This window comes from Eubalaena glacialis, chromosome 4 (genome assembly GCF_028564815.1).
Source record: "Eubalaena glacialis isolate mEubGla1 chromosome 4, mEubGla1.1.hap2.+ XY, whole genome shotgun sequence".
Classification (NCBI taxonomy): domain Eukaryota; kingdom Metazoa; phylum Chordata; class Mammalia; order Artiodactyla; family Balaenidae; genus Eubalaena; species Eubalaena glacialis.
The window spans coordinates 175058762-175076447 of record NC_083719.1 but is presented as its reverse complement, the minus strand read 5'-3'; the positions used below and the strand labels follow the sequence as shown (position 1 = coordinate 175076447).

At 45.2% G+C, this 17686-nt stretch overlaps 1 protein-coding gene across 1 annotated transcript in view; it reads right to left on the bottom strand.

The window, feature by feature from the left end:
• CPAMD8 (C3 and PZP like alpha-2-macroglobulin domain containing 8) overlaps window positions 1–17686 on the bottom strand; it is a 98313-nt gene that overhangs the window by 39928 nt on the left and 40699 nt on the right. The window contains exons 19-20 of the mRNA XM_061188683.1: window positions 16104–16166; window positions 5577–5808 (exon numbers count right to left, since the gene is read on the bottom strand). Coding sequence (XP_061044666.1) covers window positions 5577–5808; window positions 16104–16166 — 295 coding nt within the window. The remainder of the gene's footprint in view (window positions 1–5576; window positions 5809–16103; window positions 16167–17686) is intronic.

The window sequence follows — 17686 nt, the reverse complement described above, 5'->3', positions numbered from 1 at the left end:
TGCACGTGAGTGAAGGCAAGTGTCTCTGCACACATGTGCAAGCATGGCTCTCTACATGTGTGTGCTTGTGCACACCGTGTCTCTGTGTGCATGTTGTGTACATGTGTGTGTTTATAACCTTCAATCTACAACAGGCTCTTTGTTCCACATGCATTTGTCCAACCAGCACATATGCAGCACCTGGTGGGTTCAGGAGCCCTGCTAGGAGCTCAAGAAACAGATCTGAACAGACAAGAGCGATCCCTGGGCCTCAGAGGCTTGACGTGCCTAAGTCACACACACATGCAGGTGTGTACAAGGAAGCTTTACAGTGGCAAGTGTGACAGTGTCTGAATCCTGCCCAAGGGCAGGCCCAGTAGAACCTGAATGAGAACGGTTAGTGCAGGGTGCTTTGGGGGCTCCCCCATTCCCCTCGAGACAGCATTCTTCTAGAAAGTTCTTCCAGGGAGGAAAGAAGAAATTCAAGCATCAAGCATCGGTGAGATACGTTTTCCAGGTCCTGGATGGAACCCGCTGTCCAGGCTGAGGGGTCTGGATGTGCCTCTTTTCCTGGAACCTCAGGACAAGCACATGGAGGCGGGGGGCGGGCGGGGGGAAGGCGGTTCCTGAAATTGACGTGTGGTGATCCCTGGACACACCTGCTGCCCGGCAGGGCTTCCTTCTTCCGGCTGACAAGCCAACCATCAGTGCTTGCTAGGAGCTGAAATGGGCACCTGGGGGGCCTGCCTGCAGTTCAGGAGGGAGCCTCCCTCGGGGGCCACCCTGTGATTAGGGACCAGCCTACATTTATTCCAGCTTTCTGAAACTAGGGTCCTATTCCTCCTAGCCATAAGCTACATAAAAAGGATGAATGATAAAGGTTCTGGGTTTGGGGGCACCTTTATCCCGGCTGATTGCCCTGAGCCCCTCACATGTCCTTCTTGGCCCCCTCCAGGCCACCGCGTGGCCACTGCCGTGGTTCTCACTCAGTGGCTCTCACTCAGATTACTGCACAAGCATCCCCCTTCTCTCCTGCTTTTCCAACCAGACCCTGAAGCCCAGTCAGATTGTGGCACGGGCAGTTCCTGGGACAGGCCAAGCTGCCTCCTGCCTGTCACTTGTGCATACTATCCCCTCTTCCAGGAATGCCCTTCCAGGGCTGGTGCCCAGCTTAAGCATCGCCCAAAGACTTCAGCGTTCAGGGAAGCCACCCCTCCTCAGGGCCTCCCTGGCTACCTGCAGACACTTAATTCTTTTTTTTTTTTTCTGGCCGCACCATGTGGCACGGCTTGCGGGATCTTAGTTCCCCAACCAGGAATGGAACCTCTGCCCCCTGCAGTGGAAGCGCAGAGTCCTAACCACTGGACGGCTGGGGGATTCTCGACACCTAATTCTAACACAGGTCTGCCCCTCACTCCCTGGGGGACCTTGTACGATGATGCTTCTCTGAGCTTCCCATGCGGGAATGATTCCATCACAGCCCCTCCTTCCTCAGCCCACGTGGGCACTTGATAATGATACAGTTAAAATCATCCACCCAGCACTGGGCACAGAGATACGTGCCCAAGAACACCAAGTTAGTGGCATCAGAGTTCCAGGTGAGCTCAGGCAGACCCCACGCCCTGAGCATTGGGGTCTTCAGATTCCCACACAGAGCCCGGCACGCATCAGGTAGTGGGCGATTGCTTTTGAGTGAATGAATTAGAATCACTCACATTTTACATGCAGGAATTCCTTTCTGGTGGCCTCTGGGTGTTTCATTTCTATTCCAGACCTGCACTGACCACTTTTTTTTTTCACTTGGAATTTTCTTTTCATTAAAGACCCAAGACAGAAGTTCCTGTGTGACAGTACATTACGTGTGGCTCTTCCACAGAGTCAAATAAACATCGGGAAGTCAAATGCAAATACCAGCCTCAAACCTGGAGTGTGTCAGGCAGAGGGCAATGGGAGGGGTCCTTTACTGGCCTCAGGGCCAGCATACGGCATTCTGTACAACATGTTCTTGGGTAGATGTAATCAGTCAGCAGAGATATAGAATTTGCAAAGGAAAAACGGAGTAAACGATTTCATGGAAGCTCAAGGTCAGCCTCTGAGCTGAGACTCAGAGACCCAGAACACTGCTGTCTCCACTCTGGGCCAGGCTCAGAAAAGAGCACAGACATAGCCAAGGGGGCAGGGGGTGAAGGTAGATCTCTCACACCCAGATAAGGAAACTGAGACAAAGTGGGCTGGTAAATGGAAACAGCAAGCTGAAGTCCAAAGGGTCGTCTGGGGGATGCTGAGACACGTATGCGCTGGGACTACAGCTGTGCCATGGGGGATCCGCCACCTCCACTCAGGACCTCCACCCCCAGCAGCCTCGGCACCCTTCAGGTGGCAAATTCCAATCACTCCCTGGCCAGAAGGCCTTGTTTTTCAGGAAAAGCCAGAAATCTGGGCAGGGGGTGGATAAAATCTCTTGGTTTCCAGTGTCTTTGGCCTGGGGCTGCCCCTCCCATCTCTGCCCTTGGCGGGGAATGTGCCAGCAGCCTTGGGGGGGGCGGGTGCACACACACGGGCAGGGCCAGGACAAGGTTAGGAGGCTCCCCCGGCTGGCTGGGGTGAGGCTGAGACCTGTAGCCTGACCTCCAGGCCAACCTGCTACCTTGCTCCCAGCTAGACCCCTGGCCCTGCACCCCACTCACTCCTCCATTGGCGGCCTCGGCTCCCAGCTTCCACTCCTGAGGGCTGCCCCTAACTCTGGGAGCCCACCTCCTCTCTCTTCCTGCCACCCACCAGCTGACATCCAGGCTGAGATGGTGCAGAAGGATTACAAAGGCAGGCGAAGAGGGTGCCCCTGCCCTCCTGCAGCCACACTGATGCTCAGGCCCCCGAACACCCCTTCCCTATCCTGCCCCCACCTGACCCTGGTCCTCACAGCTCCTTCCACATTGCCTGCCATCCCTCCTCCTCATCAGGGTCTGAAATCCCCAAGCCCACCTCCTTGGGGTAGCTGTTATCGGTTGAATTGTGTCCCCCAGGAAGATATGTTGAAATCCTAACCCCCGGTACCTATAAATGTGACCTCATTTGGAACTACGGTCTCTGCAGATGTCATCAAGTTCCAATGAGGTCATTAGGGTAGACCCTAATCCAATAAGACAGGGACCCTTCTCAGAGGAAATTTGGACACAGCGATGTCTATTCACAGAAGGAAGATGATGTAGAGACACACAGAGAGAAGAAGGCCATGGGAAGACGGAGGCAGAGATTGGAATGTGGCAGCCACAAGCCAAAAGAACGCCAAGGATTTGGGGGCAGCTGCCAGAAGCAAGGAGAGAGGTCAGCACCAGACTGTCCCTCAGAGCCTCAAGAAGAAGCCAACCTTGCCCACACCTTGACCTTGGACTCCAGCCTCCAGAACTATGAGACAATACGTTTCCATGGTTTTAAACCACCCAGTTTGTGCTACTTTGTTATGGCAGCCACAAGAAACTGATACAGTAGCCTTTCCACCTCCTCTGAGAAGGAGTCATGCCCCTTCCCACTGCACAGCACCCTGCAGGCCCTGAGACCCCAAAAGCAGCATCAACAAGATCTGTGGCACGTCCATGATCACTGTTCTTAGCACCTAGGTGGATTAACCCATTTAACCACCCGTTAAAAGACTCCTGTCTGCTTGACATTTGTAGAAACTGACACACCAATGGGTGGAATAATATGGCCAAGGTCGGTCAACTGAGATTCGGAGCACCTGCTCTGGGCACCACCAGGAGTCCCTGCCTCTGTGCTGGCATCAGCACAACCCGACCCAAATCTGACCCATCGCCTGTTTCTGTGAGGCCAGGGAGCTAAGAATGGTTTTTACTTTTTTATTTTTTCAATGATTGAGGTGAGCGGGAATTTTTTTTAAAAAAAAGAATGGTATTTTGTGACACATGAAAATTAAATGAAATTCAAATTTCAAGTATCCAGAAATAAAGATTTATGGAAACACAGCCAGGCCCATTCATGGGTATATTATCTGTGGCTGCTTTCCTGTTCAAAGGTAGCTGCAACAGAGACCCTCTGGCTGGCAAAGACTGAAATATTTACTATCTGGCCCTTTACAGAGAACATTTGCTGACCCCGTGAGGCAGGAGGTAGATGGCCCCTGGTTACAATAATTCTTTTACTGATCTTTGGCCCCTGCCTTCTTTTAATCTACTTGTTAAGTTTGTCTCTTCCAGATTACAACAGTTTCATATCAAGATAATGGTGATGCAGAGATTCCAGCCACTCCTCGGAACAGATCCTGCTGGAATTACAACAGAAGTCACCCTTGGGCCCCTTGATGAGATAAGGCGACAGCTCTGTGACCCCAACTGGGTAGGGTCTACCAGCCCCTTGCCAGCCTGAAGAAGCTACAGAAGACAGACTCTGTCGCCCTTTATCCTCCCAATAAAGATTTCTTGGGGTTCACATCTCTCAGGGGGGATTTGAGGTAGGAGGTAGAGGGGGCCCCTGGGCTGGACAGCTGGAGTTTGTCGAGCTGAGTAAATTGGAGCTTTGTTTTCCCTAGACACTCTAAGGCCAAAGTTAATGGCAGGAGCTGAGCTCTGCTGGAGTAAAGAGATAAGATGACCACTCCTAAGGTCAAGGAGACCTCCCTGACTACACATGCGCAGAAAGGCTCCTCAGGGGTCAAAAAGGAGGGGGCACCACTCCATAATAGGTGATGCCAAAACTCCCACAGGCCTCTGTGCTAGAATCCATCTTGGCAAAAAGATACACAAGCATGTTGGAGCGGGTCCTAGGGCAGGTCAGATGTGGGAAGAGAAGCGAGACAATTGGCCAAAGGTAAACAAAGACCGGGAAGAAGTGCCCTGTATAAATGATTTAACCGCCTCTGTACTGGGCTCCTTCTCATCAGGGAGGATGCCCACACCCTTCCTCTCTGGGTGTGTATCTCTGCCTTGCTCTGTCTTAAATAAACAACTGTTTCTCTGTGTGTTCTCCCACTTGTTGCACTGTGTCTCTCATAATAAACTTCACCTGTTTTTGCAGGTTTTGCCTCTTTGAGAAATTCATTGTTCACACAGGGCAAGAGCCAGGGAAACTTTGCTTCTTGCCTCTAGCCCCTGGTGGTCTAGTGGCTAGGATTCCTGGTTTTCATCCAGGCTACCCAGGTCCAATTCCTGGGCAGAGAACTAAGACCCTGCTTCAAGACTGCTTGCTGCTGTCTCTCCGAGATCACCTGACTCCATGCCATTACATATGATACTCACCCTCCCACACCCCTGCAGGGTCAGGAGTCAATGATAGTGGCTCCATCACATCTGTCACCCTCTAACCACGCCATGCACACACTCCCACCCCCAACCTGCCCAGGTGTAGACAGCTGGTCAAGTAGAAGCTGACTCCTCCAGCCTCTGCCTCACTAATATCACAGACGCTGTCCCCCACGGCCCTCCAGGATGACCCCATTCCGCCCTGCCTGCCCCACATCCCAGGTGCTGTGCCCCTCCAACCCCTCCCCCCAGGATGACCCCACCTCCCTCTGCCTCCTGCCATTAAGGATGCCACCCCTCTCCCCCATAATGGGAAAGGCTGTGTATGGAGGGCGGGTTCGGTACCTCGACGCAGGTTTCCATGTAGTTGTAGATGCTGAGCGGGATCTTGGCCTGCTCCCCGCGGACCACGTTGGGGGGAAGGGTGAAGTCGACGAAGAAGGGCTTGAAGGTCTTCAGCAGAGTGGGCTCGGCAATGCCCAGGCCCCTCTCGGCAGACAGACCCACCGCCTCACCCACCCAGCTGGTGATGGAGTCGGGGACCCGCACGCTGAGTGTGTCCTCGCCTGATGGATCGCTGCGGAAAGATGGACAACCGCGTGCTCTTCTCCACGGCCGTGCTGCAGCGGCCAGGTGGGAACAGAGGAATCCAGCCGTATGGCCTTGGGCCCCAGGGTGGTGCCCCCTCCACTGCCCCGACAGCTTGGAAATAAGCATTAAAGGCACCCCACAGCGTGTGACAGGAGAAAGTCATCCCTCAGCCCTGACTCGCCATAATCGGAAACGTGAATGTCTCTCAGGACAGTTGTGATCACAGGACCATCCAAAACATGGGTTCAGAGAGGCAAACTCTGGCAGTGTGTGCTCTGCCCAGTTTAGGGGAGAAAGACACTGAATCAAGGGGACTGGTCACTTAGAGCATGTTTGTGTCTCCCAGAAAGACATGTCCAAGTCCTAACCCCTGGTAACCTGTGAATGGGACGTTATTTGGAAATAGGGTCTTTGCAGACGCCACTAGTTAAGATGAAGTCACACTGGAGTACAGTGGGCCCTAATCCAATCACAGGTGTCCTTATAAGAAGAGGGAAATTCAGACACAGAGAGAAGAAGGCCAGGCGAAGATGGAGGCAGAGACTGGAGTGATGCAGCCACAAGCCAAGGAATGCCTTCCTGTGGGGGACACCCACACTTCCTGGTCTGGCATCCTTGTCCCATACACTCCTGCGGAGCCCAGTTCCCTGTTAAGAACGTATGTGTGATTTTTCAGGCCTGCCCACAGGCCTGCAGGTCTCACGGGGTGGGGGTAGGGTAGGGAGGTGAGGGGTGGGTGTGCACTGGGGTCTCTGAGGAGAGCTGCAGCCAAGGACTCAGGGCCCCCTGGCTGGCCATGCTCTTTGCATGTTTGCATTCCCAGCCCAGAATTTCCACTCCCAGGTCTCTTTAGCGTAAGGGACCATGGGCAGAGGTTTTCTTCAGACACCTCTGCCAAGGCCTCTTTATGGTCAGAAGGAAACACTGAAGACATCCCTCCCTACTTGGAGTACTTTCCCACTCCTAACTCTCTCCCCTGTCCACCCCCAACCCCACCCCATGGTCCATAAAGCTGCTGGAGCCTTCTGTTCAGGGCTCCCTCCAAGTGAGATGACCCTTATGTCTTGGCCGATCCACCTGACAGTGGGCCATTCTGTGGGGCACAGAACAGGGGGAGGCATATACAGAACACTCCACCCAACAACAACAATGGAACACACATTCGTCTGAAGTGCACTTGGGGTATTTTCCAGGACAGACCCATAGGTTAAGCTACAAACTAAGCCTCAATGGACTTAAAAAGAGAGATAGCATACAAAGTACCTTCTCTGACCACAGTAAGATGAATGAAGTTAGAAATCAACAAGAGAAGGAAAGCTGGAAAATTTACAAATTTGTGGAAATTAACACATTCTTAAACACCAAAGGATCAAAGAAGAGATCACAAAGGAAATTAAAAAGTACTTAGAACTCCCTCTTGCTAGAGCACTGGAATCATAACTACCTGCTGAACAATCATCGACAGGAAGACACTGGAACTCACTAAAAAAGATACCCCACATCCAAAGACAAAAGAGAGGCTGCAATGAGACGGTAGGAGGGGTGCAATCACAATAAAATCAAATCCCATAACTGCTGGCTGGGTGACTCACAAACTGGAGAACAATTATACCACAGAAGTCCACCCACTGGAGTGAAGGTCCTGAGTACCACATCAGGCTTCCCAACCTGGGGTCCAGCAACAGGAATTCCCAGAGAATCAGAGTTTGAAGGCTAGCAGGATTTGATTGCAGGACTTCAACAGCACTGGGCGAAACAGCAACTCCACTCTTGAAGGGCACACACAAAGTGTGTGCATCAGGACCCAGGGGGAAGGAGCAGTGACTCCATAGGAGACTGAACCAGACCTACCTGCTAGTGTTGATGGGTCTTCTGCAGAGGTGGGGGTGGGTGGCTGTGGCTCACCCCGGGGACAAGGACACTGGCAGCAGAAGTTATGGGAAGTACTCATTGGTGTGAGCCCTCCCGGAGTCCTCCATTAGCCCCACCAAAGAGCCTGTAGGCTCCAGTGCTGGGTCGCCTCAGGCCAAACAACCAACAGCCCCACCCATCAGCAGACAAGTGGATTAAAGTTTTACTGAGCTCTGCCCACCAGAGCAACACCTAGCTCTACCCATCACCAGTCCCTCCCATCAGGAAGCTTGCACGAGCCTCTTAGATAGCCTCAACCACCAGAGGGCAGACAGCAGAAGCAAGAAAAACTACAATCCTGCAGCCTGCAGAACGAAAACCACAATCACAGAAAGATAGACAAAATGAAAAGGCAGAGGATTATGTCCCAGATGAAGGAACAAGAGAAAACCCCAGAAAAACAACTAAAAGAAGTGGAGATAGGAAACCTTCCAGAAAAAGAATTCAGAACAATGATAGTGCAGATGATCCAGGACCTCGGAAAAAGAATGGAGGCAAAGATCGAGAAGATGAAAGAAATGTTTAACAAAGACCTAGAAAAATTAAAGAACAAACAAACAGAGATGAACATTACAATAACTGAAATGAAAAATACACTACAAGGAATCAATAGCAGAATAACTGAGGCAGAAGAACAGATAAGTAACCTGGAAGACAGAATGGCAGAATTCACTGCCGAAGAACAGAATAAAGAAAAAAGAATGAAAAGAAATGAAGACAGCCTAAGAGACCTCTGGGACAACATTCACATTATAGGGGTCCCAGAAGGAGAAGAGACAGAGAAAGGACCCGAGAAAATATTTGAAGAGATTATAGTCAAAAACTTCCCTAACATGGGAAAGGAAATAGCCACCCAGGTCCAGGAAGTGCAGAGAGTCCCAGGCAGGATAAACCCAAGGAGAAACACGCCGAGACACATAGTAATCAAACTGAGAAAAATTAAGGACAAAAGAAAATTATTAAAAGCAACAAGGGAAAAACGACAAACAACATACAAGGGAACTCCATAAGGTTAACAGCTGATTTCTCATCAGAAACTCTACAAGCCAGAAGGAAGTGGCACAATATATTTAAAGTGATGAAAGGGAAGAACCTACAACCAAGACTACTCTACCCGGCAAAGATCTCATTCGGATTCGACAGAGAAATCAAAAGCTTTACAGACAAACAAAAGCTAAGAGAATTCAGCACCACCAAACCAGCTCTACGACAAATGCTAAAGGAACTTCTCTAAGTGGGAAACACAAGAGAAGAAAAGGACCTATAAATACAAACCCATAACAATTAAGAAAATGGTAATAGGAACATACATGTCGATAATTACCTTAAACATGAATGGATTAAATGCTCCAACCAAAAGACACAGGTTCACTGAATGGATACAAAAAAAAGACCCATACACATGCTGTCTACAAGAGACCCACTTCAGACCTAGGGACACATACAGACCGAAAGTGAGGGGATGGAAAAAGATATTCCACACAAATGGAAATCAAAAGAAAGCTGAAGTAGCAATACTCATATCAGATAAAACAGACTTTAAAATAAAGAATGTTACAAGAGACAAGGAAGGGCACTACATAATGATCAAGGGATCAATCCAAGAAGAAGATATAACAATTATAAATATATATGTACCCAACATAGGAGCACCTCAATACATAGGGCAAATGCTAAGAGCTATAAAAGAGGAAATCGACAGTAACACAATAATAGTGGGGGACTCTAACGCCTCACTTACACCAATAGACAGATCATCCAGACAGAAAATTAATAAGGAAACACAAGCTTTAAATGACACAGTAGACCAGATAGATTTAATTTATATTTACAGGACATTCCATCCAAAAACAGCAGATTACATTTTCTTCTCAAGTGCACATGGAACATTCTCCAGGACAGATCACATCTTGGGTCACAAATCAAGCCTCAGTACATTTAAGAAAATTGAAATCATATCAAGCATCATTTCTGACCACAACACTATGAGATTAGAAATAAATTACAGGGAAAAAAATGTAAAAAACCACAAACACATGGAGGCTAAACAGTATGTTACTAAATAACCAAGAGATCACTGAAGAAATCAAAGAGGAAATCAAAAAATACCTAGAGACAAATGACAATGAAAACACGATGATCCAAAACCTATGGGATGCAGCAAAAGCAGTTCTAAGAGGGAATTTTATAGCAATACAATCCTACCTCAAGAAACAAGAAAAATCTCAAATAAACAATCTAACCTTACACCTAAACGAACTAGGGGAAGAAGAACAAACAAAACCCAAAGTTAGTAGAAGGAAAGAAATCATAAAGATCAGAGCAGAAAGAAATGACATAGAAACAAAGAAAACAATAGCAGAGATCAATAAAACTAAAAGCTGGTTCTTTGAGAAGATAAACAAAATTGATAAACCTTTAGCCAGACTCGTCAAGAAAAAGAGGGAGAGGACTCAAATCAATAATATTAGAAATGAAAAAGGAGAAGTTACAATGGACACCACAGAAATACAAAGCATCCTAAGAGACTACTATAAGCAACTCTATGCCAAAAAAGTGGACAACCTGGAAGAAACAGACAAATTCTTAGAAAGGTATAACCTTCTAAGACTGAACCAGGAAGAAACAGAAAATATGAACAGACCAATCACAAGTAATGAAATTGAAACTGTGATTAAAAATCTTCCAACAAACAAAAGTCCAGGACCAGATGGTTTCACAGGTGAACTCTATCAAACATTTAGAGAAGAGCTAACACCCATCCTTCTCAAACTCTTCCAAAAAATTGCAGAGGAAGGAACACTCCCAAACTCATTCTATGAGGCCACCATCACCCTGATACCAAAACCAGACAAAGATACTACAAAAAAAGATTACAGACCAATATCACTGATGAATATAGATGCAAATATCCTCAACAAAATACTAGCAAACAGAATCCAACAACACATTAAAAAGATCATACACCATGATCAAGTGGGATTTATCCCAAGGATGCAAGGATTCCTCAATATACGCAAATCAATCAATGTGATACACCATATTAACAGATTGAAGAATAAAAACCATATGATCATCTCAATAGATGCAGAAAAAGCTTTTGACAAAATTCAACACCCATTTATGATAAAAACTCTCCAGAAAGTGGGCATAGAGGGAACTTACCTCAACATAATAAAGGCCATATATTACAAACCCACAGCAAACATCATTCTCAATAGTGAAAAACTGAAAGCATTTCCTCTAAGATCAGGAACAAGACAAGGATGTCCACTCTTGCCACTATTATTCAACATAGTTTTGGAAGTCCTAGCCATGGCAATCAGAGAAGAAAAAGAAACAAAAGGAATCCAAATTGGAAAAGAAGAAGTAAAACTGTCACTGTTTGCAGATGACATGATACTATACATAGATAATCCTAAAGATGCCACCAGAAAACTACTAGAGCTAATCAATGAATTTGGTAAAGTTGCAGGATACAAAATTAATGCACAGAAATCTCTTGCATTCCTATACACTAACAATGAAAGATCAGAAAGAGAAATTAAGGAAACAATCCTATTCACCATTGTAACAAAAAGAATAAAATATGTAGGAATAAACCTATGTAAGGAGGTAAAAGACCTGTACTCAGAAAACTATCAGACACTGATGAAAGAAATCAAAGATGACACAAACAGATGGAGAGATGGACCATGTTCTTGGATTGGAGGAATCAATATTGTGAAAATGACTATACTACCCAAAGCAATCTACAGATTCAATGCAATCCCTCTCAAATTACCAATGGCATTTTTTACAGAACTAGAACAAAAAATCTTAAAATTTGTATGGCGAAGCAAAAGACCCCAAAGAGCCAAAGCAATCTTGAGGGAAAAAAACCAAGCTGGATGAATCAGACTCCCTGACTTCAGACTATACTACAAAGCTACAGTCATCAAGACAATATGGTACTAGCACAAAAACAGAACTATAGATCAATGGAACAGGATAGAAAGCCCAGAGGTAAACCCACACACATATGGTCAACTAATCTACGACAAAGGAGGCAAAGATATACAATGGAGAAAAGACAGTCTCTTCAATAAGTGGTGCTGGGAAAACTGGACAGCTACATGTAAAAGAATGAAATTAGAACACTCCCTAACACCATACACAAAAATAAACTCAACATTTATTAGAGACCTAAATGTAAGACCGGACACTATAAAACTCTTAGAGGAAAACACAGGAAGAACACTCTTTGACATAAATCACAGCAAGATCTTTTTTGACCCACCTCCTAGAGTAATGGAGATAAAAACAAAAATAAACAAATAGGACCTAATGAAGCTTAAAAGCTTTTGTACAGCGAAGGAAACTATAAACAAGACGAAAGGACAACCCTCAGAATGGGAGAAAATATTTGCAAACGAATCCACGGACAAAGGATTAATCTCCAAAATATATAAACAGCTCATGCAGCTCAATACTAAAAAAAAAAACAACCCAATCAAAAAATGGGCAGAAGACCTAAATAGACATTTCTCCAAAGAAGACATACAGATGGCCAAGAGGCACATGAAAAGCTGCTCAACATCATTAATTATTAGAGAAATGCAAATCAAACTACAATGAGGTATCACCTCACACCGGTCAGAATGGCCATCATCAGAAAATCTACAAACAACAAATGCTGGAGAGGGTGTGGAGAAAAGGGAACCCTCTTGCACTGTTGGTGGGAATGTAAATTGATACAGCCACTATGGAGAACAGTATGGAGGTTCCTTAAAAAAACTAAACCTAGAATTACCATATGACCCAGCAATCCCACTACTGGGCATATACCCAGAGAAAACCATTATTCAAAAAGACATATGCACTCCAGTGTTCATTACAGCACTATTTACAATAGCCAGGTCATGGAAGCAACCTAAATGCCCATCGACAGACAAATGGATAAAGAAGATGTGGTACATATATACAATGGAATATTACTCAGCCATAAAAAAGAACGAAATTGGGTCATTTGTAGAGACGTGGATGGACCTAGAGACTGTCATACAGAGTGAAGTAAGTCAGAGAGAGAAAAACAAATACTACATATTAATGCATATATGTGGAATCTAGAAAAATGGCACAGATGAAGTGGTTTGCAAGGCAGAAATTGAGACACAGATGTAGAGAACAAACATATGGACACCAAGTGGGGAAAACGGGGTGGGTGGTGGTGGTGGTGGGATGAATTGGGATATTGGGATTGACATATATACACTAATATATATATATAAAATAGATAACTAGTAAGAACTTGCTGTATATAATAAATAAATAAAATAAAATTCAAAAAGAAAAAGAAATGTTCTTGCAAAGATAAATGATATGTCAAAAATTAACTGTTATACTTTGCTACTCAAATTATCTCTGGATTTGAAAGGAATTTTAAAAAATCTCTGCCAAAAAAAAAGGACTTAGAGATGAATGAAAACAAAAGCACAACACACCAAAACTCACAGGATGCATCAAAAGCAGTGTTAAGGGGGAAATTCATAGCTGTAAATGCTTACATTAAAAAATAAGATCTCAAATAAACAGCCTAACTTTGCAACTTAAAGAACTTGAAAAAGAAATACTAAAGAGATCAAATAATAAAGAAGCAGAAATAATAAAGATTATAGCAGAAATAAATGAAATAAAGAATACACAAATAATAGAGAGGGACTTCCCTCATGGTCCAGTGGTTAGGACTCTGCGCTCCCAATGCAGGGGGCCCAGGTTCGATCCCTTGTCAGGGAACTAGATCCTGCATGCTGCAACTAAAAGGATCCCACATGCTGCAATGAAGATCTCGCATACCGCAACTAAGACACGGCACAGCCAAATAAATAAATAAATAAATAAACAAATTTTTTTTAAAAAAGAAAAATCATAGAGAAAATCAATGAAACCAAAAGTTGGTTCTCTGAAAAGATTAATAAAATTGACAAACCTTTAGCTAGATGATCTAAGAAAAAAGAGAAAAGATTTCAATTACTAAAATCCAAAATGAAAGTGGGGACATTACTACTGATTCCAAGAAAATTAAAAAAGATTTTAAGAGACTACTATGAACTACTGTACACTAACAACTTGGATAATCTAGATGAATGGACAAATTCTTAGAAACACAAAACCTACCAAGACTGAATCACAAGGAAATAACAAATCTGAATAGATCTCTAACAAGTAAGGAGATTGAATCAGCAATCAAAATCTTCCCAAAAAGGGAAGCTCTGGATGTGATGGCTTCGCTGGTAAATTCTATCCAACATTTAAAGAAGAACCCTTGTGCACTGTTGGTGGGAATGTAAAATGGTGCAACCACTGTGGAAAACAATATGGTGAATTCTCAAAAAATTAAACACAGAATTACCGTATGATCCAGCAACTCCACTTCTGGGTATATACCCAAAAGAATTGAAAGCAGGGTCTCGAAGTGATATTTGCACACCCATATTCATAGAAGGATTATTCCTAATAACCAAAAGGTGGAAGCAACCTAAGTGTCCACCAAAGGATGAATGCATACACGAAATCTGGTCCACCCATACAACGGAATGCTCTTCAGGCTTAAAAAGAAAGCAAATTTTGATACATGCCACAACAAGGATGAACCATGAGGACACCATGCTAAGTGAAATGAGCCAGTCACAAAAGGACAAATACTATATGATTCCACGTACATGAGGTCCTTAGAGCAGTAAGATTCATAGAGACAAAAAGTAGAAGAGTGGACGCTAGGGGGCTGAGGGGAGGGAGGATTGGGGAGTTAGTATTTAATGGGGACATAGTTTCAGTTTTGCAAGATGAAAAGAGTTTTGGAGACGGAGGGTGGTGATGGCAGGACAACAATACGAATGCACTTATTACCACTGAACTGCACACCCAAAAATGGTTAAGGTGGTAAATTTTATGTTACGTGTATTTTACCAATTTTAAAAATTAGAAAAGAAAAAAAAAAAAAGAGCTGACGAGTCCTTGCCTGGGCCCAGCAGGAACCTGCTCCTTGGTCTCAGATCTGCACTCTCTGACTCATCCTTGCTCCAGCCAACAGAGGGAGAGAGAACGTCTCAAATCCCAAATGCCTCCCAGCAACCCTCTGTGGCTCTCCACACCCCCATCACAGACCACACGGCCTTCACACTCCCTGCCTCGTCCTCTTAGCCCCACCTGCCTCATCCCAACCATGTGGAAATCACCAGCCTCTCCCATGCCCCAACTCTTGCCCATGCTGGTCCCGCCTCCTGGATACCCTTCCCCCCTTCTTGTTTATCTATCCTGTGGGACCCAGCTTGGGCTCCACCTGCCCTGGGAGTCTCTCTGGCTTCCCCAAAGGGTCCTTCTACTTCCTCCCAAGCCCCAGGCCAAGCCCTCCATGAGAACACTGGCCCTACTGAAGCATGAAGCCTTTGGGGGCATAAAACATAAATTCTACGCGTGAGGGGACCCTATCTGCCTTGTTCAAGGTGCCATCCCTGGCACCAAAATCACTACCCAGCACCCAAAACATCACCCAGCACACAGAAAATAGATACATTTTTACTTTCCGTACATCTCTGATGATGGACCGACAGCCCATCTTAAATCTGAACTCCCAGAACAAAATGCAGTAATCAGCTTCTGTTCTGACCAGCGGGGAAGACTGCCCATAATGGGGACACGCACATCCGTGAAAGCAGCCTGAGGAACCCCCAGCTGAGTGCTTGGCTCTGTGCTGAGCATGTGCCATGGCATCTCATGCCAAGAAGGAGACCCCAGCTCAGCAGTAGGTCCACCCGCTGGCCAACCCACTGGCCCCAGGGTCTGAACTTTCATGCCTAACTGGTTTCCCAGGGCAAGTCACCACTACCTTCTGACACTAAGCATTGAAAGAAAAAAGCCAACTGCATCTGGCAAGAATTTAGCACAGCACTGCTGCTTCAAGGCGAACTAAAAGAGAAAACAATGTAGAAAGGAAATGTGCTGAGAGAAGCAGCCTGTTTTGTGGGCAGGAGCCTGAGTCCCCTGAGGAGTGAGGAGGGGGTGGGTGGGTGGAATTGAGTTCATGTTCCAGGGAACTGTAATCATTTTAATGAGCTCGTTATATAAACAGAGCGGATAGAGTTACCCCAAGAGGGAGTTGTTAAGAGGCATGAAGCCCTCAAATTTCATATTTCATGGGCAGATGTCTGAGGCTGCAGAGGGATTTGGGGCTGACTTCATAGCTTTGAGTTTTATGTGTTAGAAAAGGATGCCCAATGTCTTACTCAGATGTTGGTGTCAGATCTCCAGGCAAACCGACTGGGAACCATCTTTCATGAGTGCCTCTGAGTCAGCCCACAAAGGCAGCAAAGGAAAGAAATCATACTGTACCTGATGTTGAGACAGTGCCAAATCCATGTTTCAGGGAAGTAGGTCCTTTTCCTCTTCTCTGCTCTATGAAAATTTAAAAAAAAAAAAAAGAAAGAAATGATTAAAGTTTCACGGACATAACTTAATTCTGTTACCTGGCAGGTTAATATTCTACTTGATTAGCCTATAACATGTTAATTCTCTTACCCAGTAGCTTAATATTCTACACGTTTTAATTCTCTGACCTGGAAAGGTTAGTATTCTACTCTAATAGGACATAATGTGTTAATTCTTTCACCTGGCAGGGTTAACATTCTACTTGATTAGGACTAGTAAAAGTGAGGCATCAAAGGCTTGACAGAGGCTTCCTAAAATGATAGTACGGACTTCCCTGGTGGTCCAGTGGTTAAGAATCGGTCTTGCAAGGCAGGGGATGCCGGTTCGATCCCTGGTCAGGGAACTGAGATCCCACATGCTGCAGGATACCTAAGCCTATGCCTCACCTAATGAGCCTGGGTACTCTAGAGACTGTGCACCGCAACTAAGACCTGATACAGCAAATAAATAAATAATATTAAAAAAAAGATAAAATGATAGTGGTGCCTGGCATCCTGAATTTAGAAGGTAAGAAGGGCCACAGGGACCACCCCATGTCCTCTCCTTTGTTAATTTCCCTCCCTAGGTTTGCCATGTTTTTCTGCATCATTACATAGAGCTCTCCTATCCCCTCTCCCCCTTCCTCTGTGCTTTCTTTTTTTTTTTTTTTTAGTTTTTTTAATTGAAGTATAGTTGACTTAACGACGTTGTGTTAGTTTAGTTTCTGAAGTACAGCAAAGTGATTCAGTTATACGTATATACATTCTTTCATGTGCTTTCATTCTTGGTTTATCCTCAGAAGCCTCACGGCCCACCTTCCTCAGGGGCAGTCCTATTCTTTTTTTTTTTTTTTTTTTTTTTACAGTCTTTATTGAATGTTACAATATTGCTTCTTTTTATGTTTTGGTTTTTGGGCCCTGAGGCAGGTAGGATCTTAGCTCCCCAACCAGGGATCGAACCTGCACCCCCTGCATTGGAAGGTGAAGTCTTAACCACTGGACTGCCAAGGAAGTCCTGGGACTGTCCTATTCTTAAAAAAATAAATATTAATAAGCCCTACTTGACATCTGGCAAAACTTCTCAAGATTAAAAATGCTCACATCTCTTTCAACCTGAGGTTACCTCTCCCAGGGATGAACCCTGAAATTAACCACAGACACATGTGCAAAGACAGACTATGGTGTGGTTCACTGCAGCACTGTGAGAAATAACAAACAGCCAAAATCTCCATCAGTAGGGCGTTTGGTTAATCAAATGATAGTACATTCACACAGTGGAATATTACATGTCAGTGAAAAAGGGTGAGGTAAGTATATATGTACTGGTATGGAATGGTCTCTAAGGTTTATCACTGACATTTAAAAGGAAGGCACAGAACAGTATTATAGTATTCTCCCATTGCGTTTTTTTTTTAAATCCTTGTGTATACACAGAAAATTTCTAGAAGGATATCTAAGGAATTATTGACCATTATTGCCTCTTAGAAGGGAACGGAGGATCTGGAGGTG